Raw genomic sequence first — 23,574 nt, 5'->3', positions numbered from 1 at the left:
AAGGTGAGATGGGGTCACACACGTCCCCTGGGAAGGTGAGATGGGGTCACACGCGTCCCCCTGGGAAGGTGAGATGGGGTCACACGGGTCCCCTGGGAAGGTGAGATGGGGGGTCACACGGGTCCCCTGGGAAGGTGAGATGGGGGTCACACGGGTCCCCTGGGAAGGTGAGATGGGGTCACACGGGTCCCCTGGGAAGGTGAGATGGGGTCACATCGGGTCCCCTGGGAAGGTGAGATGGGGTCACACGGGTCCCCTGGGAAGGTGAGATGGGGTCCCATGGGTCCCCCTGGGAAGGTGAGATGGGCTCACACGGATCCCCTGGGAAAGTGAGATGGGGGGTCACACGGGTCCCCTGGGAAGGTGAGATGGGCTCACACGGGTCCCCTGGGAAGGTGAGATGGGCTCACACGGGTCCCCTGGGAAGGTGAGATGGGGGGTCACACGGGTCCCCTGGGAAGGTGAGATGGGGTCAAACACTTCTTACATGTCAGTGACACACCTTGTTGTTGTTTTTAGATGCAGGTGCTCTCAGTCCCTGGGGGGATGCTATTGGGGTACATTGACAAAAATTGGGCAAGTATGACATCATCCTTCACACTCCTGACACCCCAGAGGGAGCCGGTTTTGAAGGTGCGAGGTCCCGGCTGGGGGGGCGGATTCATGAGTGATGCTCACTTCAAGGTAAGTACTGCTGCTAATACCACATCACAAAATGGAGCCTTCTGATTGGATGATAGCATCGCTGCTAAGCGTACCAGCTCTGTGGGATAAGGGTATGAGCGTGTGTAGGTGTCAGCTCTGTGGGTTAAGGATACATGCGAGTGTCAGCTCTGTGGGGTAAGGGTACACGCGTGTGTGAGAGTCGGCTCTGTGGGGTAAGGGTACACGTGTGTGAGTCGGCTCTGTGGGATAAGGGTACACGTGTGTGAGAGTCGGCTCTGTGGGGTAAGGGTACACGCGTGTGTGAGAGTCGGCTCTGTGGGGTAAGGGTACACGTATGTGTGTGAGTCAGCTCTGTGGGTAAGGGTACACGCGTGTGAGAGAGTCGGCTCTGTGGGATAAGGGTACACGTGTGTGTGAGAGTCGGCTCTGTGGGTTAAGGGTATACGCGTGTGTGAGAGTCGGCTCTGTGGGGTAAGGGTACACGCGTGTGTGAGAGTCAGCTCTGTGGGGTAAGGGTACACGTATGTGTGTGAGTCAGCTCTGTGGGTAAGGGTACACGCGTGTGAGAGAGTCGGCTCTGTGGGATAAGGGTACACGTGTGTGTGAGAGTCGGCTCTGTGGGTTAAGGGTATACGCGTGTGTGAGAGTCAGCTCTGTGGGGTAAGGGTACACGTATGTGTGTGAGTCAGCTCTGTGGGTAAGGGTACACACGTGTGAGAGAGTCGGCTCTGTGGGATAAGGGTACACGCGTGTGTGAGAGTCGGCTCTGTGGGTTAAGGGTATACGCGTGTGTGAGAGTCAGCTCTGTGGGGTAAGGGTACACGCGTGTGTGAGAGTCGGCTCTGTGGGTTAAGGGTATACGTGTGTGTGAGAGTCGGCTCTGTGGGTTAAGGGTATACGTGTGTGTGAGAGTCGGCTCTGTGGGTTAAGGGTACACGCGTGTGTGAGAGTCGGCTCTGTGGGTTAAGGGTATACGCGTGTGTGAGAGTCGGCTCTGTGGGGTAAGGGTACACGCGTGTGTGAGAGTCAGCTCTGTGGGGTAAGGGTACACGTATGTGTGAGTCAGCTCTGTGGGTAAGGGTACACGCGTGTGAGAGAGTCGGCTCTGTGGGATAAGGGTACACGCGTGTGTGAGAGTCGGCTCTGTGGGTTAAGGGTATACGCGTGTGTGAGAGTCGGCTCTGTGGGGTAAGGGTACACGCGTGTGTGAGAGTCGGCTCTGTGGGTTAAGGGTATACGTGTGTGTGAGAGTCGGCTCTGTGGGTTAAGGGTATACGTGTGTGTGAGAGTCAGCTCTGTGGGTAAGGGTACACACGTGTGAGAGAGTCGGTTCTGTGGGATAAGGGTACACGCGTGTGTGAGAGTCGGCTCTGTGGGTTAAGGGTATACGCGTGTGTGAGAGTCGGCTCTGTGGGGTAAGGGTACATGCGTGTGTGAGAGTCGGCTCTGTGGGTTAAGGGTATACGTGTGTGTGAGAGTCGGCTCTGTGGGTTAAGGGTATACGTGTGTGTGAGAGTCGGCTCTGTGGGTTAAGGGTACACGCGTGTGTGAGAGTCGGCTCTGTGGGTTAAGGGTACATCCTGTTAGGGATATTAATGAGACAAAATAGGCAAAACCAATATTTCGTCACACACACAAAATAACGACGCTACCAAATATTGTAGGACCACATCCACAATATTAATTTAAGGAGATACCCTATATTTAATCTCCGATCCTAAATCCTTTCAGATCGCCGAAAATTATAATTCAAATTAGATAGATATTATCACAATATTCAATCAAAAATATTATTTCTTGTAAACACAATTTATAAAATATATATATGAGTCATACAGTGCATGATATAAAACAGAAAATTATTAAAACATGTCAAATTACAGTATATCCAAATACAGTATATTATCGATAGTTATCAATATGAATTACTACTTTATGAGTCTAACACACAATTAATTTCCAGTCCACTCAGCAACCAAAAATTGATAATAATCAGGGCAGTAATAAAGATATCACTATCTCTCTAATATTAAAAAATAATTTGTTTGTGTCTAAGAATATTAGTGAAGTTCCTAATAGATGCAAATGATGTCAAACTTCATCTACAGGTAAAAATACCTTTTCATTATTGTTATTATCACGGGTTATAAGCTGCAGTCTCACAAGCCGTCATATACAATAACGTCATATACAATAATGCAATATAGTACTTCCCAGAAACAGGGAATTCTATATGAAGAAGACAAAATTCACCTCTATTCAGAATAATAAAACAATTATATTTACCACCACTTGTTGCTGTTGTCCTTGTAGAAATTAATCCAGGTTCAATGGTAAGAAATTAAGTAGGAAAGAATATAACGTTCTAAAAGTTATATAGGTTAGGACTCAAAGTAACTCTAAGAGTGAAATATGGTGCCAGGATCTTAAGATTCCAATTCTCTGGGGTAAATTTGGTGAATAAGTCCGTCAGGGTCTGTCCATTTCAGGGTGCGATCTTTTTTTTTTATTATTAAAGACATCAGCTTTTAAAGACAGGGCTCATTATCATAGCCTCCACCTTTTGGTAGGAATTCTCCAATCATAACGGTGGGTTTTACCCATTATAATTAGGATTTCTACTCATATTTACACCGTTGTAATTTCTTAATTTACCTGTGAGAGACGCTGTGGTCTAAGAATGAACTTAAAACCATTACATATGTGTTTGGAATTTATCCTTGGTCACCTTATCTTTAGATGTTACCTCCTAGAAAGTAAATGAGGTCTCTGTAGTCACCCATATCTCCAGACGTTGCCTCCTAGGTAGTAAATTAGGTTTTGGGGGTCTTACGACGTATCCCCCATTCCAAGTTACATTTCTAAAGATACGCAGTGTCTACTCCTTAACTTTCTCATGGAAGATAACGTTAATTGTATCATACATACTGAAGCATCATTATACATGAATACTCCTTTGTTCTCTATTATAGAGGAACAAACACAAAAAGAAATAATCATTATATGATTAAATAAAATAAAATGGCTCTGACTCCATTTTGTGTTCATGTAAAGTACAGAATATATGGAATACATGTTTTCTATCATAAAATATCTGACAATGCGTGTGTGAGAGTGTTTTCCTTTTTTGCCATGGCTGTACATGCATGTTTTGCTGTGCGGCAGGCAGCGTGTGACATGCATGCTTTGGACATGTGTATACCTGTGTCACCCTCCAGATCACGCTGTACAAAGAAAACTCACCTTTTGGAGTCATCACACGCGTGTGGAAAGGCATGTTAAGCATCAACGACAGTTACGTTATTCAGTTCCCTTTGGACCTGGACGTGAAGCTGAAGGCTCTGCTCGTGTCATGCGCCGTCTACATTGTGAGTATCTGCTCTTCCTAATGCACGATGTGGCCCCTGGGGGGCCTGTGGTGGGGTAGGAACCTGCCATGTGATGCCACTAAATACTAAGCGATCCTTTTTTAAGGGATGCCCAGTGGCCCCTGCTGCCCAAAAAGAAAGCCCTTAATATGTATCCTTAAGAAGCTGTAGCCCCAGAGCCCCAGCGCTCACTCCACTTTGTGGGGGTCACTGGCCTCAAAGTGAATGGGAATTCTTATCCGCTGCTGGGGAGAGGCAACTGCATGGGGGGGGGGGTGAGGTTATCACGGCGTATGTTTGAAGCGTATGAGTAACGAGTATTACCGCGCTCTAATTAGAACTCTCTCTCCACTGCAGGATTTCTTATATTATGAGCGGAACAGAGACCAAAATAATTGAGCCCAACGCGGCAGGTGAGTGAATGGAAGAAGAAACTAATGAGGGGATGTTAGGGGCCACATGCGGACCCCGGCAGAACGATTGTATATGAAAAATAAAGTTAGATTCCAGGATTTGCAGAAAGTACGGTAATACGTTTACGATTGGAACTGAGATTGGTTCTTTTTGATAATGCCCCCCTTTCCCATAGAATGGTTATTTCCAAACAGTGAATCCCCGCCCACTTGGCTTCACTTCAAACCGCTGTATTGATGATGAGAGATTTATTGGATTAAAGGAATCCACACGAAATGTGATTAATAAAATCCGTCCATTCTTTTCTCTCCATTGCAGAACGTGGAGGAAATCCCCGACCAATCGGATTTCAGTCCTTTTATCGGCAGATGGCACGTGGCACGCCGTGGACTCCTCTTTACGCGTCTGGTTATAGCGGCTTCCATATATTTTTATATTTCACAGATTTTACTATTTATTACGGATATATGACGTGTGCGAATATATGTAATAACATACGTGTCAGTGTCTGGTGTGTTCTGTGCAGGCGTGGGATACGTGGGGGCCGGGATGGCGAGGGCTGTGAAAGCCCTGATTAGCTTTCTGGGTGCGAGAATGAAACCGGCTGCGGTTATCACCGGAATTACCGTAAATAATGGATTTGCCAGAAATTCTATATTTTTAATCCGTTTCGGGGTTTATTTGCTTCTTATGTGGGGAACCTTTCCCATATTTCCCAGCATGCATCTCTCAGCCTCTCCAGGGTATTCCACGTGTAAATGTTGGTGGTATAGTGAGCCCCAGATTCCCTAAACTAAAAGAAGGGGCGACATGATCCGGCTATGATTATGTTAGAGGCTAGATCTGGTATTTTATGAGGTAAAGATAGGGTTAAAATAGTGGGGGTGACAGGAAGTGTAGGTAGGCTATATAAGGAGTGGGTTTTAGTCAGGGCTTCCTTTTGTTTTGGACAGAGAAGTGGAAGACTTTCCCGCCTTTTTGAGGTTGCTTGCATTGGGGCCTTGCAGGTGGCGGGGAACCAAGGTACCAGTGGTGATTACCAAGGGTGTTTTTACCTGGTTAAGTTAGTTTGGTTAAGTTACCTGGTTAAGTTAATTGGTTGTTACCTGTCACGGTAACCCCATGAGGCTGAGGACACATGGGGGTAGATTTGAGTTTGAGGGGGGACACTGATGGATTCCTGGGGAGACTCCCTGCCTGCCTAGCCCACTCTTATGTCTAAGTAACCATGTGCTCATTGGGGGGCATAGGGTGACCGGGAAACCCTGTCTGGTATGCTGTAACCAGACTCCCATGAACTAGCCGGCTATGGGGACTCTATATGGCCAGAAATGCTCCATAGGCCTGACTGGGACCTAGCCGCAAATCCATGGAACTGTACGGGGATGACCGCTGACAATTGGAACTGCGTCACTCTTTTGGGGTTACATTGAGATCGTTACGGAGCTGGTTATGGAGAGGGAGCTCGTTCGGGAACCTTGGTTTTATTACCAATTTTTATGACTGGTGTTTACCAGCCGCGGCTATGGAACTCTAGCCTGGCTACCGTGCGAACTATTCCCTGCCGCTCAGGGTCCCGAGGTCGGATCAAATAGCTTTTTGGACCATAACATCCTCGGACCCTGAGCTCCCCATTGGTACCCTGGGATTGATGCCGCTCCGGCTGGATCACCCTGAAATAGTGACTCTTTGTCATTGGGCATTGCTGGCCATAGAGCTGTATGGAGGTGCCAGGCTGTCAGGCAGTTGATGGGATTTTATTCCTCATCGAATTATGTTGTCTGTATAAATATCTGTTCTGTCTTCAATAAAGTCAGTGCCTGTTTTAGCTCCATATGAGTTCTGTTTTGTTATTGGGGTGAGTCTCGCTGCTGTCTTGTTATTGGGGTGAGTCTCGCTGCTGTCTTTGTCACTGTAATGCAATGTTATGGCGTCACCGAGGTTCTTGAGAGGCCGTATTTCCTGCTGTCTTCCATGCTATTTCCACCTAATGATCCAAGTCTTGTATTCCTGGTGACTACGGGCAGAAGGAAGCCACGTCTGGCGGGTGTACCCGTGGCAGCTCAACCTCTATCAGATTATTGCCCCTTGGCAGCTTATTCCTCTGGCAGATCATTGCCCCGTGGCAGCTCAGCCTCTATCAAACTATTGCCCCGTGGCAGCTCATTCCTCTGGATTTTTTCCACAGGAAATCGCTTACTGCACCCGGCTGCGCTGCCTCCAGTGATCCCTGAAGGTCACGGTGGCAGCTCAGTCCAGGATACAAATTACTGAAGATGTCAGCCCTGAACCTGTGACCTACAGAGGGGCAGATTGTGGTGTAGGGGGAGGGGAAATCTCTGGTCTATGGCAGGACGTGGTGACACCGACACTTTAAGGCCGGGTTCCGTTGGTGGCAGCACTGTATGCCGACATGGAAATCAAAATCTGGAACTTTATTAAGGACCAGTGATGGGTATTTAGATCCCGTGCCTGGTGCGATAGTGAGGAGCACAGAGCCCTAGCATTTCCGGGGCCCAAATCAGGACACTGTATTTGGGGGTGTGATTTGAAGTGGGTGGAGTTAGACCCTATGATTCATAGGCAGTCACAGGAGCGGAGATACTCTGCAGTCACGGGAGCAGAGACACTCTGCAGTCACAGGAGTGGAGACACTCTGCAGTCACAGGAGCGGTGATATTCTGCAGTCACAGGAGCGGTGATATTCTGCAGTCACAGGAGCGGAGATACTCTGCAGTCACAGGAGTGGAGATACTCTGTCCAGTCACAGGACCGGTGATATTCTGCAGTCACAGGAGCGGAGATACTCTGCAGTCACAGGAGCGGAGACACTCTGCAGTCACAGGAGCGGTGATATTCTGCAGTCACAGGAGCGGAGACACTCTGCAGTCACAGGAGCGGAGACACTGCAGTCACAGGAGCGGAGACACTCTGCAGTCACAGGAGCGGAGACACTCTGCAGTCACAGAAGCGGTGATACTCTGCAGTCACAGGAGCGGTGATATTCTGCAGTCACAGGAGCAGAGACACTCTGCAGTCACAGGAGCAGAGATACTCTGCAGTCACAGGAGCGGAGAAACTCTGCAGTCACAGGAGCGGTGATACTCTGCAGTCACAGGAGCGGAGACACTCTGCAGTCACAGGAGCAGAGATACTCTGTGCAGTCACAGGAGCAGAGATACTCTGTGCAGTCACAGGAGCGGTGATACTCTGCAGTCACAGGAGCGGTGATACTCTGCAGTCACAGGAGCGGAGATACTCTGTGCAGTCACAGGAGCGGAGATACTCTACAGTCACAGGAGCGGAGATACTCTGCAGTCACAGGAGCGGAGATACTCTGTGTGACGGAAGCCTCCATCACTGGGGCCACTGGAGAAGCCTGACTGCCAGCCTCCTCCCTATTGACTATGGGCCCTGGGTTTGTAGAGACTTCTGTGGCTACCCCCAGCAGTATCATCTCATCACTGGCTGAGGGGATTATCTCCAGCAGACAGCCAGGATCTGCCACCAGGGAGTGACCACCATTCTTTGATGTTTAATGTTGTATAAATCAGTCCCGGCCCCCCCACACCTATTGTATTGTTAATCCCGTTACTGCCCCTGTTGTCTCTGAGAGGCAGATTAAGGGGGCGGTTTGTGTCCCAATATCTTGTTTTATGTTAATGTGTGTTTTGCTGGATATATCCAGTCCTGTGTGTCCAAAATAAATCAGTCTTCGTTTGGTTTTACCCTACACTGAGTCTCGGCTAGTGACTGGGGAACCGGGGAAAGTGTGTTGTCCCAGGCTAAGGGAGCACAAGACAGCGGAGGTAGTCGGTCGGACCAGCCAGCTCCGTGACACTCTGCAGTCACAGGAGCGGAGATACTCTGCGCGGTCACAGGAGCGGAGATACTCTGTGCAGTCACAGGAGCAGAGATACTCTGCAGTCACAGGAGCAGAGATACTCTGCAGTCACAGGAGCGGAGATAATCTGCAGTCACAGGAGCGGAGATACTCTGTGCAGTCACAGGAGCGGAGATACTCTGTGCAGTCACAGGAGCGGAGATACTCTGTGCAGTCACAGGAGCGGAGATACTCTGTGCAGTCACAGGAGCGGAGATACTCTGCAGTGTTGCGCTTGCGAGGAGCATGGGCCATTGATTGCGTCAGCTGATCTTCGCTTGTCCAATCAGCTCGCTCTTGTGATAACATGCATTTAATAACACCTATTCAACTTAAAATCAGATAATAAATTAATTGATCTTTAGCCAAACCGGTGCACGATTACCACGATTACCGTCCTTACCCTTACATTAACCCTATAACTCTAAGCTTATTTTGAGTTTTAGACCCAATTTCTTCCATCCACATACCTGCCAACATTCCCGAAACACCCGTGATAGTCCTGTTTTTTCCAGTCATGTCCCGTAGAATTCGGACTGTAGGTAAGTTGCAAATGTTAGGCAAGTATGTAAAATCGGTCTCAAATTCCCCATTCAACTTCTACGCGTTCATTTATTGATGTCATCACCGTTTCACGTAACTTCCATGGCAACCGGCAGAAAATGCAGAAAAAACCCGAAGATGAAGAATTTATAAGAATATTCCCCTGATACAAAACATATACGCTGCGTTTACACGTAGACACTGCACATACACACATATAAATACATACACACATATAATACATACACACATATAATACACATACATAATATATATAACATATAATATACATACATACATATAATACACATACATACACATATATAACATATAATATACATACACACATATAATACACACACATACACATATATAATATACATACACACATATAAATACATACACACATTATACACATACATACATACATATAATACACATATACACATTATACACATACATACACACATATAATACACATACACACACACATATAATACACATACATACACATATATAATATATATAACATATAATATACATACACACATATCATACACATACATACACATATATAATATACATACACATATAAAATACACATACATACACACATATAATACACATACACACCCACATAAAATACACATACATACACACATATCATATACATACACACATATTATACACATACATACACACATATAATACATATACATACACACATATCATATACATACACACATATCATATACATACACATATATTATACACATACATACACACATATAATACATATACATACACACATATAATACACATACATACACACATATTCTACACATACATACACACATATCATATACATACACACATATTATACACATACATACATACATATAATACATATACATACACACATATAATACACATACATACACACATATCATATACATACACACATATTATACACATACATACACACATATTATACACATACATGTGAAGGTAGCCGTCTGAGACTTGTGGGCATACAAGGATTAATGTGTATTTTGTATTTTCAAACTGATGTTCCTTCTTTGTATAATCCCTTTATGTTTATTGGTGCTGCTTCCTGTCTGTAGGCCATTATCTGGAGCTGATGTTATTAACTCTTTGTTGTGGTGTGGTGTGAACTATTGTATGCCAGGATGTATTTCATGTGTTTAAAAGTTCCTGCCTTGTATAATCCCGTTAAGGCTCCTGGGAATCAGCGTAGCTAAATGGACAGGGAGCATGTATGTGTGTGGGTATGCTCAGGGCATGTCCGTGTTTTGATTGGGGTATGTTAATTGAGGGGCGGGAGACCCTAGGTGATATAAGGTGCCCTATGGGTGACCCCGGTCACTGTCCTTTTTACAGACACAGCCAACAGTCTTACCTGCTTCCCACCCTCCCTCCCTATTTCTTGTGTACTAACTTTCTTTCTTTTGTCACAGCTGGCGGTTTGCGTTTCCTTGCCAGTCTGGTTTGGTAAGTGATGGAGTTGGATGCTGGTGGAATGGAAGGCTCAGTCCTCCCCTAACCTCTGGTGTTTTATTGGACGGGCCCACCGAGCTTGTGGACGGCTGGTGGTTAGCATTGGTGGTGGGACAGCGAAAGGTAGCTGTCATCTTTGTTTGGACGAGGGGGGAGGTGAGTACCTGTGGTCTGGATTGTGCAGTGTGAGAGGCCGGCAAGGACTGGGTTAATTCGGTTATGTGTTGGTTATGTTTGAATATGTTATGGTAATGTGTTATGTATATTTGTATTTATTATTTATCGGTTTTATTGTATATTCTTGTTATTGGTTTATAGTGTTTTGGGCCAACACAGTGTTTTTGGTTTTCTAATAAAATTGTGCTGTGGCCTGCTTTATCCAATTTCAGTCTCCGTGTGGTTATTTGGTGGGTTAAACTGGTATTGGGTTTACAATGCACGATACACACTACCTACATACATATTTATTGGTGCTGCTTCCTGTCTGCACTGCCATTATCTTGAGGTGATGGTATTGATCCTTTGTTGTGGTGTGAACTATTGTATTGTATTAATGAAATGCCTGAGTTAATCTCCTTATTTTAACTTTCCTTTTGTATACAAAGTACTTGGTTGTTTGTAGTGTTTTACCCACCCCTTGTTTTCCTATATAACCTTGTATGCCTTGCAATAAACAGAGAAGTCTTCCCCAAGAGTCTGGTGTGCGTCCGTTTCTTGGGAGGGTTGCGGCAGAGTCTTCGGATCTGTCAGCATTGAGCTTAACACTTGGCAGCCTCTGTAAGGGCTGTACTTGGAGGCAGAGGGATCAATACCTGCCTTCCTATCCAGTGGCTAAAGGACTCGATGCCTACCCCAGCTCAGGTCAAACCTGCTACCGTCTACTGACCCTTCAGCCTCGCTCCAGAAGTTTCCCCTACTGAGACCAGCATACTGGGGGAGATATAGTCACCGACTTGACCCCGGTCTCCTTTCTGGACGATACATCTTGGGGGAGAGGCTGCTCCAGGTATCCGTATCGTCACAATACATACATACACACATAATATACATACACACACACATATAATATATATATACATACACACATATTATACATATACATACACACATATTATACATATACATACACACATATCATATACATACACAGATATAATACATATACATACACACATATAATACATATACATACACATACATACACACATCATATACATACACACATTATACACATACATACACACATATTCTACACACACAAATAATACATATACATACACACATTCTAGACATACATTCACATATATAATACATGTACATACACAGGGTGTGTTATTTTGTTACATGGTACAGTATGCCATGTTGTGTTATTGTGTTACATGGTACACTATCCTGTGTTGTGTTATTGTGCTACATGGTACACTATCCCGTGTGCTGGATACGCCTGTGTCTTTGTGATGCTCTGGGTGGGCAGCTTGTGGATCACGGGGCATCCAGAGGTTTTCAGGACAGCCGGCCCTGGGGATTTCCAAGTGACCTTTGCTGGCATTTACCCTGGGACAAAAACCGGATCCACTGGATCAGGGATCACAGAATCCGCTTCCTGCTGAACCCAGAGACCTCTCTAGGACCTGCCCTACATGCAATGTAAATAAGCTTTACTTTACTGAGAGGGTAGTAGATAAGTGGAGCACACTCCCAGCAGAGGTGGTAGGAGTTAATAGAGTGAGTAAATGTTAACATGCACGGAATAGGCATATGGCTTCTTAAGACAAGACCGATGATCATATAAGTCCTGGGTTTTCCGGCAGGGATTCTCGGTGAGGATCCGATGAGTCCCCCCCCCACCGTACCTGTGTGTATATTTTATCAATAGACTGGATGATCAACATATTATAAGAGACATTGAAACACGGATAGGCGTGTGCTGCACATCACACGGCATCGCACAGAGTTAACACAACACACGTGTAGAGGCGGCTTCTCGTTAACTCCAAGATTGTGCAACAACTAAGGGAATTTAAGAGGCGAGAGAGAGAGATGGAAAAAACCAGAGAGACCAAGGAGGCGCCGCTGTCTGTGCTGTACCTGCGCTGTGTATATGTGTCGTGGTGTAGTAGCGTGTGAGGGGGAGGTTGGCGCTGTGTATATGTGTCGTGGTGTAGTAGTGTGTGAGGGAGAGGTGCTGTGTATATGTGTCGTGGTGCAGTAGTGCGTGAGGGGGAGGTTGGCGCTGTGTATATGTGTCGTGGTGTAGTAGTGTGTGAGGGGGAGGTGCTGTGTATATGTGTTGTGGTGTAGTAGTGTGTGAGGGGAGGCCGGTGCTGTGTATATGTGTCGTGGTGTAGTAGTGTGTGAGGGGGAGGTCGGTGCTGTGTATATGTGTCGTGGTGTAGTAGTGTGTGAGGGGGAGGTCGGCGCTGTGTATATGTGTTGTGGTGTAGTAGTGTGTGAGGGGGAGGTCGGTGCTGTGTATATGTGTCGTGGTGTAGTAGTGTGTGAGGGGGAGGTCAGTGCTGTGTATATGTGTCGTGGTGTAGTAGTGTGTGAGGGGAGTTCGGTGCTGTGTATATGTGCGTGGTGTAGTAGTAGTGTGTGAGGGGGAAGCTGGTGCTGTGTATATGTGTCGTGGTATAGTAGTGTGTGAGGGGGAGGTCCTGTGTATATGTGTTGTGGTGTAGTAGTGTGTGAGGGGGAGGTTGGCGCTGTGTATATGTGTCGTGGTGTAGTAGTGTGTGAGGGGGAGGTCCTGTGTATATGTGTTGTGGTGTAGTAGTGTGTGAGGGGGAGGTCCTGTGTATATGTGTTGTGGTGTAGTAGTGTGTGAGGGGGAGGTTGGCGCTGTGTATATGTGTCGTGGTGTAGTAGTGTGTGAGGGGGAGGTGCTGTGTATATGTGTTGTGGTGTAGTAGTGTGTGAGGGGAGGCCGGTGCTGTGTATATGTGTCGTGGTGTAGTAGTGTGTGAGGGGGAGGTCGGTGCTGTGTATATGTGTCGTGGTATAGTAGTGTGTGAGGGGGAGGTCCTGTGTATATGTGTTGTGGTGTAGTAGTATGTGAGGGGGAGGTTGGCGCTGTGTATATGTGTTGTGGTGTAGTAGTGTGTGAGGGTGAGGTCGGTGCTGTGTATATGTGTCGTGGTGTAGTAGTGTGTGAGGGGGAGGTCGGTGCTGTGTATATGTGTCGTGGTGTAGTAGTGTGTGAGGGGGAGGTCGGCGCTGTGTATATGTGTCGTGGTGTAGTAGTGTGTGAGGGGGAGGTTGGTGCTGTGTATATGTGTTGTGGTGTAGTAGTGTGTGAGGGGAGGTCAGCGCTGTGTATATGTGTTGTGGTGTAGTAGTGTGTGAGGGGGAGGTCGGCGCTGTGTATATGTGTTGTGGTGTAGTACTGTGTGAGGGGGAGGTGCTGTGTATATGTGTCGCGGTGTAGTAGTGTCACGGTGTAGTAGTAGTGTGTTTTTCTGTCTGGCAGGTGGCAGATCGTTATGGCGGGGGTCCCAGTAATACCACCAGGTCTTGAATGTCTTCTCCAGGTAAGATTCCACAGAGACCTTAAAGGAATTGAACTGCTACCTGCGGAGGGGTAATTCTAGGCTACCTGCGGAGGGGGAATTCTAGGCTACCTGCGGAGGGGGAATTCTAGGCTACCTTTGGTGCTTTGTTCTCCATCCTTTGGAATGGATGAAAGACTCTTTGCACAGCAGTTAAATGGGTTGGGGTCTCGCTCTGCAGGGTTCTTGCAAGGAGTATGAGGGGGGTCTAGCTCTGCAGGGTTGTCATTTGGACAGAGAGTCTCGTTTGTGTGGTTCTCACTGGATGTGGGGGTCTTGTCCTGCAGGGTTCTCACTGGATGTGGGGGTCTCGCTGTGCAGGGTTCTCTCTGGGTGTGGGGGTCTCACTAGGAGTATGTGGGGGGATCTCGTTCTGCCGGGTTCTGATTGGTCTCTTTCTCTCTCGGCAGGTCGGTTCGGTGCGAGTTAAACAGACGCGTAAGTTCTACATCCTACACAGAAATAACAGCCTTTTTAACACGCAGTGATCCCACGTCACATGCGCAGAACACGCACAGAACACGTCTCTCCAGCCTCAGATATCACTGGGATGATACCTGCAGGATAATGGGAGTACTGGTCTAGCGGAGCGAAGGACCTCTGTCGGCTACGGGTTCCCTGTCTGGACCAACCAACACGGACTGAATATAATTTAGTGAATGTGCCATATTCTAAAATTTGTATTTATGTCTAAAAAAAAATACATATTCCTAAAAAATTTAATTTTGCCACATAGATTATGATTGGATGAAAATATCCGCAGAATTTTGCCCCAGGTCTCGTACAATCCTGGTCTTTGGGGTAATTGATTTGACAGTTTGGGTCCTGTGAAGATCCTCGGGGGTGGGTCTTCTGTTCTCGTTTTCTTTGATTGGCTAAAATCTGATTATTGAATTACCCTGCAGGTGACAGCGTGTTCCAAAATTTCTGCACCTATGATATATTGAGTGGAGACGGGCAGTTACTGTACAGGGCTGAGGAGGAAAAGGCCTGCTGTGGCCCCAGTTTCAATATTCACATCCGTGACCTTCAGGGATATGAAGTTCTTAATCTCCTTTCACGCTCCGTGTTCTTTTGCTGGGAAACTCAGGTGAGAAGAGACGCAGCTAACGCGTTGTGGCGGAGCTCCGGTACTCGACCAGCGTACCTCCGCCAAACCCTCTCCCTTTTGCCCAGATAGTTCAGCGATCTATGGCTCCCCACCCAACCATCAGTGGAGACTTGAGGAAGGGTGATAACAGGAAACATAATATCCTCCATTCCGGCCGTCTCCCCGGCGCCCTGCTGTGTAATGTCCTGATGAATAGGAAACAGGGTCCCCCCCTCCCCGGGTTCCCCCAATGGGGCAAACCCATATATCCCTGATATCTTTTACGATTGCCTCCCTCGCCCCCAAATATCTTACTGACCGGAGGTTATACGGGGGAGCGACAAACACACCACGCGATCTGCCGTTCACCGGTCAGGCGTAAGTTGTGGTGTTCCGCAATTCCCGATGCCGCCAGCAGGTGGAGCCAGAATTGCAGGGAGTGCGAAATAGGGATAAGGACATATTTTACACCTGAGAGGGGGCAGAGGTGGAGTTCCCAGCACTGAACTCTATGGGGGTAGAAAGCGAGGCAGAGGTCCTCAAAAGGTGGGATGGGGACATAAAGAAAAGTCAGAAAGAGCTGTGAGATGGACACGCGGGTGTCCCGTGGGAATCCTCTGGGAGGGGGGATCACCTGAGAATGAGTGAGAGAGACACCATCACATGAGTAATGGTGAGTAAAGGTGATGGAAACCCTTCCACTTAACATTAAGGGGTAGTAGAAGTATTATTATTAAACACTCATCTACAGACACCAGACGAGCCAGAAGGCTTGTTTTTTCCCTCAGAAATCTCCTGGTGCTGCCACAAGCACTGAAGTCCGAGCCCCTGTTGTTGTTTTTAGATGCAGGTGCTCTCGGTCGCTGGGGGGATGCGTTTGGGGTACATTGAAAAAAACTGGACGAGTATGAGATCATCTTTCACACTCCTGACTCAGCAGAGGGAGCCGGTTTTGAAGGTGCGAGGTCCCGGCTGGGGGGCCAGCTTCATGAGTGATGCTCACTTCAAGGTAAGTACTGCTGCTAATACCACATGGCAACATGGAACCTTCTGATTGGGTGATAGTGTCAGCTCTGTGGGATAAGGGAATATGCGTGTGTGAGAGTCAGCTCTGTGGGATAAGGGTACACGTGTGTGTTTTCCTTTTTTGCTGTGGCTGCGCATGCATGCTCACCATCATACACGTGTGTGACATGCGTGGTTTGGACATGTGTATACATGTGTCGCCCTCCAGATCAAGCTGCATAAAGATAACTCTCCCCTTGGAGTCATCACACGCGTGTGGAAAGGCATGTTAAGCATCAACGACAGTTTCGAGATTCAGTTCCCTTTGGACCTGGACGTGAAGCTGAAGGCTCTGCTCGTGTCATGCGCCGTCTTCATTGTAAGTATCTGACGTGGCCCAGGAGGGCCCGCGGCGGGGTAGGAACCTGCCATGTGACCCCACAAAAGTCCAAATGTTACCAGAAGCTGCCATTTCTTTGGTATGTGTCGTGGTGTAGTAGTGTGTGAGGTCGGTGCGGTGTATATGTGTCGTGGTGTAGTAGTGTGTGAGGTCGGCGCGGTGTATATGTGTTGTGGTGTAGTAGTGTGTGAGGGAAGGTCGGTGCTGTGTATATGTGTCGTGGTGTAGTAGTGTGTGAGGGGAGGTTGGCGCTATGTATATGTGTCGTGGAGTAGTAGTGTGTGAGGGGAGGTCGGCGCTGTGTATATGTGTCGTGGTGTAGTAGTGTGTGAGGGGGAGGTCGGTGCTGTGTATATGTGTTGTGGTGTAGTAGTCTGTGAGGGGAGGTCGGTGCTGTGTATATGTGTCGTGGTGTAGTAGTGTGTGAGGGGGAGGTCGGTGCTGTGTATATGTGTTGTGGTGTAGTAGTGTGTGAGGGGGAGGTCGGTGCTGTGTATATGTGTCGTGGTGTAGTAGTGAGTGAGGGGAGGTTGGTGCTGTGTATATGTGTCGTGGTGTAGTAGTGTGTGAGGGGGAGGTGGGTGCTGTGTATATGTGTCGTGGTGTAGTAGTGTGTGAGGGGCAGGTCAGCGCTGTGTATATGTGTCGTGGTGTTGTAGTGTGTGAGGGGGAGGCGCTGTGTATATGTGTCGGGGTGTAGTAGTGTGTGAGGGGAGGTTGGTGCTGTGTATATGTGTCGTGGTGTAGTAGTGCGTGAGGGGAGGTCGATGCTGTGTATATGTGTCGTGGTGTAGTAGTGTGTGAGGGGGAGGTCGGCGCTGTGTATATGTGTTGTGGTGTAGTAGTGTGTGAGGGAAGGTCGGTGCTGTGTATATGTGTCGTGGTGTAGTAGTGTGTGAGGGGAGGTTGGCGCTATGTATATGTGTCGTGGAGTAGTAGTGTGTGAGGGGAGGTCGGCGCTGTGTATATGTGTCGTGGTGTAGTAGTGTGTGAGGGGGAGGTCGGTGCTGTGTATATGTGTTGTGGTGTAGTAGTCTGTGAGGGGAGGTCGGTGCTGTGTATATGTGTCGTGGTGTAGTAGTGTGTGAGGGGGAGGTCGGTGCTGTGTATATGTGTTGTGGTGTAGTAGTGTGTGAGGGGGAGGTCGGTGCTGTGTATATGTGTCGTGGTGTAGTAGTGTGTGAGGGGGAGGTCGGTGCTGTGTATATGTGTTGTGGTGTAGTAGTGTGTGAGGGGGAGGTCGGTGCTGTGTGTATGTGTTGTGGTGTAGTAGTGTGTGAGGGGGAGGTCGGTGCTGTGTATATGTGTTGTGGTGTAGTAGTGTGTGAGGGGAAGGTTGGCGCTGTGTATATGTGTTGTGGTGTAGTAGTGTGTGAGGGGAGGTCAGCGCTGTGTATATGTGTTGTGGAGTAGTAGTGTGTGAGGGGAGGTCGGCGCTGGGTATATGTCTTGTGGTGTAGTAGTGTGTGAGGGGAGGTCGGCACTGTGTATATGTGTCGTGGTGTAGTAGTGTGTGAGGGGGAGGTCGGTGCTGTGTATATGTGTTGTGGTGTAGTAGTGTGTGAGGGGAGGTTGGTGCTGTGTATATGTGTTGTGGTGTAGTAGTGAGTGAGGGGAGGTTGGGGCTGTGTATATGTGTCGTGGTGTAGTAGTGTGTGAGGGGAGGTCAGCGCTGTGTATATGTGTCGTGGTGTTGTAGTGTGTGAGGGGGAGGCGTTGTTTATATGTGTCGGGGTGTAGTAGTGTGTGAGGGGAGGTTGGTGCTGTGTATATGTGTCGTGGTGTAGTAGTGTGTGAGGGGAGGTCGGTGCTGTGTATATGTGTCGTGGTGTAGTAGTGTGTGAGGGGGAGGTCGGCGCTGTGTATATGTGTCGTGGTGTAGTAGTGTGTGAGGGAAGGTCGGTGCTGTGTATATGTGTCGTGGTGTAGTAGTGTGTGAGGGAAGGTCGGTGCTGTGTATATGTGTCGTGGTGTAGTAGTGTGTGAGGGAAGGTCGGTGCTGTGTATATGTGTCGTGGTGTAGTAGTGTGTGAGGGGGAGGTCGGTGCTGTGTATATGTGTCGTGGTGTAGTAGTGTGTGAGGGGAGGTCGGTGCTGTGTATATGTGTCGTGGTGTAGTAGTGTGTGAGGGGGAGGTCGGTGCTGTGTATATGTGTCGTGGTGTAGTAGTGTGTGAGGGAGAGGTCGGTGCTGTGTATATGTGTCGTGGTGTAGTAGTGTGTGGGGGGGAGGTCGGTGCTGTGTATATGTGTTGTGGTGTAGTAGTGTGTGAGGGGAAGGTTGGCGCTGTGTATATGTGTTGTGGTGTAGTAGTGTGTGAGGGGAGGTCAGCGCTGTGTATATGTGTTGTGGAGTAGTAGTGTGTGAGGGGAGGTCGGCGCTGTGTATATGTCTTGTGGTGTAGTAGTGTGTGAGGGGAGGTCGGCACTGTGTATATGTGTCGTGGTGTAGTAGTGTGTGAGGGGGAGGTCGGTGCTGTGTATATGTGTTGTGGTGTAGTAGTGTGTGAGGGGAGGTTGGTGCTGTGTATATGTGTTGTGGTGTAGTAGTGAGTGAGGGGAGGTTGGGGCTGTGTATATGTGTCGTGGTGTAGTAGTGTGTGAGGGGAGGTCAGCGCTGTGTATATGTGTCGTGGTGTTGTAGTGTGTGAGGGGGAGGCGTTGTTTATATGTGTCGGGGTGTAGTAGTGTGTGAGGGGAGGTTGGTGCTGTGTATATGTGTCGTGGTGTAGTAGTGTGTGAGGGGAGGTCGGTGCTGTGTATATGTGTCGTGGTGTAGTAGTGTGTGAGGGGGAGGTCGGCGCTGTGTATATGTGTCGTGGTGTAGTAGTGTGTGAGGGAAGGTCGGTGCTGTGTATATGTGTCGTGGTGTAGTAGTGTGTGAGGGAAGGTCGGTGCTGTGTATATGTGTCGTGGTGTAGTAGTGTGTGAGGGAAGGTCGGTGCTGTGTATATGTGTCGTGGTGTAGTAGTGTGTGAGGGGGAGGTCGGTGCTGTGTATATGTGTCGTGGTGTAGTAGTGTGTGAGGGGGAGGTTGGTGCTGTGTATATGTGTCGTGGTGTAGTAGTGTGTGAGGGGAGGTCGGTGCTGTGTATATGTGTCGTGGTGTAGTAGTGTGTGAGGGGAGGTCGGTGCTGTGTATATGTGTCGTGGTGTAGTAGTGTGTGAGGGGGAGGTCGGTGCTGTGTATATGTGTTGTGGTGTAGTAGTGTGTGAGGGGGAGGTCGGTGCTGTGTATATGTGTCGTGGTGTAGTAGTGTGTGAGGGAGAGGTCGGTGCTGTGTATATGTGTCGTGGTGTAGTAGTGTGTGGGGGGGAGGTCGGTGCTGTGTATATGTGTCGTGGTGTAGTAGTGTGTGAGGGGGAGGTCGGTGCTGTGTATATGTGTCGTGGTGTAGTAGTGTGTGAGGGGGAGGTCGGTGCTGTGTATATGTGTTGTGGTTTGGTGGGTTTTTGCGTACAATCGGTGGCATCGCTGGGATAGCATACTATCATGGGGTGAGAGAATGATCTTTTATCCGTTACTTGCGCATGAGTAACGAGTATTACCGCGCTCTAAGTAGATCTCTCTCTCCACTGCAGGACTTTTTATATTATGAGCGGAACAGACGCCAAAATAATTGAGCCCAACGCGGCAGGTGAGTGAATGGAAGAAGAAACTAAGGAGGGGATGTTGAGGGCCACATGCGGACCCCGGCAGAGCGAAGGAGCAAGTCACATGACTCTGGAGGCACCGAGAACCTCACTGGGAGCCGCGCTCGGCGGATGCCTCCTGCCCCCAGGGGGTGTCCTTATCTGTGTATACATTGCGTATTACGTAGAGGCCGACGCGCTCTTTTGTTTCCCGCCATATTTGTGCCTCTCTACTGGCTGTCTGTGTTTGTTGGGTTTGTTTCTGGAGAATCTGCTTCTGCCCCGTCACTGTGCTCATGCCAACAACTTCCCCAACTGCCACCTTGAAGCTTTACCTCCCTCAGCTTTGGAGGTCACCAACCTTCTGCTTCATAAACTCAACCTCCGCAACCAACGGTCTAAGGCCTTGAAAGGCTGGGGCGTTTTCCATTTTACTTGGGCCGGAGATTGGCGACAGAGCGACGGTTCCGTTCCATGTCACAGTCCACAGACAATTGTTATTAATTGTGGCTATTGTGGTATTTTCCTGGTGTTTCTTACCCCTGGGGGGTAATTGATTGGTTGTTTCCCAGTTTAAAGGGGTCTTATCTACCCCTGTATGCAAATTTCTTGCCATAGGGGAAGGATCAATCAATTTTCCCAATTTCTTCTTTTCTATTGTTATGAAAATGCACCCCCCCCTGCGATTAGCATTTCCCCCGGAAAACGACTGCTCTGCATTTTTGTGTTACGTATAAAAGAAAGTAATGCGTTACGATTGGAACCGGGATTAAAGCTGTAACGTTCATAGTCCTTTTTGATAATGCCCCCCTTTCATATAGAATGGTTCTTTCCAAACAGTGAATCCCCGCCCACTTTGCTGTTCTCTCCATTGCAGAACGTGGAGGAAATCCCAGACCAATCAGATTTCTGTCCATTTATCGGCACGCCGTTATCACCGGAATTACCGTAAATAGCAGTTTGATTTCCAGCCAAAACAATAAAGTCACTTTCTTAAAAAACAAAACAATGAGAGAGTGGTAGATAAGTGGAACAGCCTCCCAGTAGAAGTGGTAGAGGGTAATACAGTAGCTTGTGACTGCTTAGGCTTATAGCATCCATTCAGATATCAGTAGAATAACTTTACTCTTCCCCAATAAGACCCCCGACACAATCACGTGGGCCAGGGCTCATCCACAGCTTTATCGAATGCATATTCACCGCCAGGCCAGCCCGAGGACATTAACCTCCTGCCGGCCGATGGCTGATTTAGCAGATCAGGCAGTTACACCCAAAGAATACTCAAGGAGCTTCCATCCGGTGGCATCGGCCACCACCGGCTCCGTCACCAATGTCCGCTGGTGCGGATACCGATATTAGTCCTCTTAGCGACCCATTCCGGGTGGGGGGAGGGAAAGTTCCAGATCTTCTCCCTGCCTGATCCTGATAGAAAAGGAAGTAAGAAAGCGCCGCCTCAGGTTATATACCTGCTTTATACAGAGATGTAAACGGGACCAATGAATGAGAGCGACACAAAGCATTCCTTTCCGGCAGTCATATCCCCTTCCCCATTGGTTCAGGGGGGGGCATTCCAACGCAGGATACACAGACCCTATCATTTATAGGAATAATCCAGGTGTGTGAGATGCCCTCTTACCCCCAGGGGGGGGTTACTGACCCTATAGTTCGTAGGAATAATCTTTGTGAGGCCTTATTACCCATTAGAGGGTATCACAGGTCATATAATGTATAGAAATAACGTGTGAAGTGCCCCCTTAACCTATCAGGAGGGGGGCGATGACTCTGAGTTATAGGCAGGGGCAGTTTTCCCAGGGCCCCGGGTGTGGAGGGGCCCCCGCTGGCACGCTGCAGTGCAATCTCTGCATTAGGCTGGTCTGCACACAGTACTTGTGGCGGGTGATGTGGGAGGTCAGACTGGGCCGCTGGGTTCATGGGGGCCCCCCATCTCCTGCTGGGTATTTGCAGAGACACAGATAGACTCCATTAGGGGCATCAGTGATGGCAGAGTCAGCTTCCTACTTCCTGTCATGTGACCGGACCTGCCCGTAGGAAGCTCCTTACAGCCAGTGACTGTGACTGCAATACTGCACTTTTACTGCATTTGTACTTCACTGTACTGCAGTTTTACTGCAGTTATTTTTGTACGGAAGTACAAATGCAATAAAGCTGCGGTACATTGAATTACAACTGTAGGTTTGCAATATAACAAAAAAAGTGCAGTAAAAGTGCAGTACAGTGAAGTACAAATGCAGTAAAAGTGCAGTAATACTGCAGTAAAAGTGAAGTATTGCAGTTTTTTCATGTCCAAAAAACTGCAGTATTACTTCAGAAAAAACTGCAGTAATTTTTCGTAAGGGCAGTGGAGGCTGCACACGTGTATGTGTGTGTTACGGTTGTGTGCATGTGTATATATGTGTGCGTGTGTCATTGCAGCACACGAGCAGAAGCGGTGTGTGGGGCAATAAAAACGTTTGTAGAAGAGAAGAGCAGTAACCCTGCTGAGCAGCCAATGGCGTACTAACGCACCGTGTGACATACGTAATATCATGTATGTGGAGGGGGCCCACATGTTACAGCAGCGCCCCGGGGCTCTACTTGACCTTCATCTGCCCGTTTATAAGAATAACTCCTGTGTGTGACAGCTGGCTCATATGTTCGCGTAAAGTCACATGAAACGCCTTTTTACCCCATCAGAGGTAGACACCGGAGACAGAGTTATGTTTAAAATATTTATATAAGTGGAAAATACAGATATATACATATATAGTACAGGGAGGGTATAGATCATGGAATGTTTATGGCACGGTCTGCGGCCAGATCCTGGATTCCACCAGCATTCTCAGGGTTAATAGTGAAAGTAAATCTTTACTGTCTAGCGGGGGCCAAAACGGCCCCATATGACACATCGTATTATCGAGTACCGGAGGACAGAACATTAGTCTTCATGAGGTCTGCGTGGCCCGTGACACGTATGTACAGAACATCCTTTTTTGGGTCGGCCTTTGGTGCCACCATCGTGTATCACATGAACCTCTCTGTTGGCGGATTCCCTTCCTAATAGCTCACACCCAGGACACCTAACGGGCTTTCAATAAGAAAAGGTGGCCCCAAGACAAAGGAGGACAGAGTCTTGTTAAGCCCAAAAAGTTACTTCTATAGCTGTGTCCAGTTACAGACACAAACCCCAGTTTGGGACCATTGTCCCCCGTTTTCTCTGCTCACCGATATCTGACACACTAGCGCCTTTCATCACCATCCTTGGTGAGCGTCAGACAGAAGCTCACTCCGTCCAACCTGAACGTGGTCCCCACAAATCGGTCAGAAGAACCGAGGTAGGCCCAAGTTGGCACCTTCACCTCCTCCAATTGCCCAGTCGGTCATCAGGAGAGTGGCCAGCACCTCCCACCGTGTAAATTGGACCTTAAATGGTACCGGACGCCACAAGGTCGCGGACCAGGAGCTAGGCACGTAATGAGTTAATATACAAACGAAGCTCCGCCATGGGGT

General features: G+C 48.1%; 1 protein-coding gene across 1 annotated transcript; it reads left to right on the top strand.

The window, feature by feature from the left end:
• The first annotated feature begins 13,874 nt into the window (after positions 1-13,874).
• Positions 13,875-21,426, top strand: LOC149271155 (phospholipid scramblase 3-like). Its single transcript, XM_089507571.1, has 6 exons — positions 13,875-13,922; positions 14,351-14,378; positions 14,846-15,030; positions 15,875-16,039; positions 16,265-16,414; positions 21,208-21,426. The coding sequence occupies exons 1-6, from the start codon at positions 13,875-13,877 to the stop codon at positions 21,424-21,426; spliced, it is 795 nt and encodes a 264-aa protein (XP_089363697.1).
• The last annotated feature ends 2,148 nt before the right edge of the window (positions 21,427-23,574 follow it).

The sequence above is a fragment of the Sceloporus occidentalis genome, unplaced genomic scaffold, assembly GCF_023333645.1.
Source record: "Sceloporus occidentalis isolate IW3139 unplaced genomic scaffold, rSceOcc1.0.p SCAF_544, whole genome shotgun sequence".
In the NCBI taxonomy this organism is placed as follows: Eukaryota; Metazoa; Chordata; class Lepidosauria; order Squamata; family Phrynosomatidae; genus Sceloporus; species Sceloporus occidentalis.
Note: the sequence above shows the minus strand (reverse complement) of the source record. Positions and strands in the feature narration are given on the sequence as shown.

Bases quoted from the DNA above. Each gene is read 5' to 3' on its own strand.
- LOC149271155 (XM_089507571.1), top strand. From the start codon at position 13,875: ATGGCGGGGGTCCCAGTAATACCACCAGGTCTTGAATGTCTTCTCCAG. The intron at 15,031-15,874 runs GTGAGAAGAGAC...TGTTGTTTTTAG, and splicing joins TCTTTTGCTGGGAAACTCAG to ATGCAGGTGCTCTCGGTCGC. The intron at 16,415-21,207 runs GTAAGTATCTGA...TTCCCCAATAAG, and splicing joins TGTCATGCGCCGTCTTCATT to ACCCCCGACACAATCACGTG.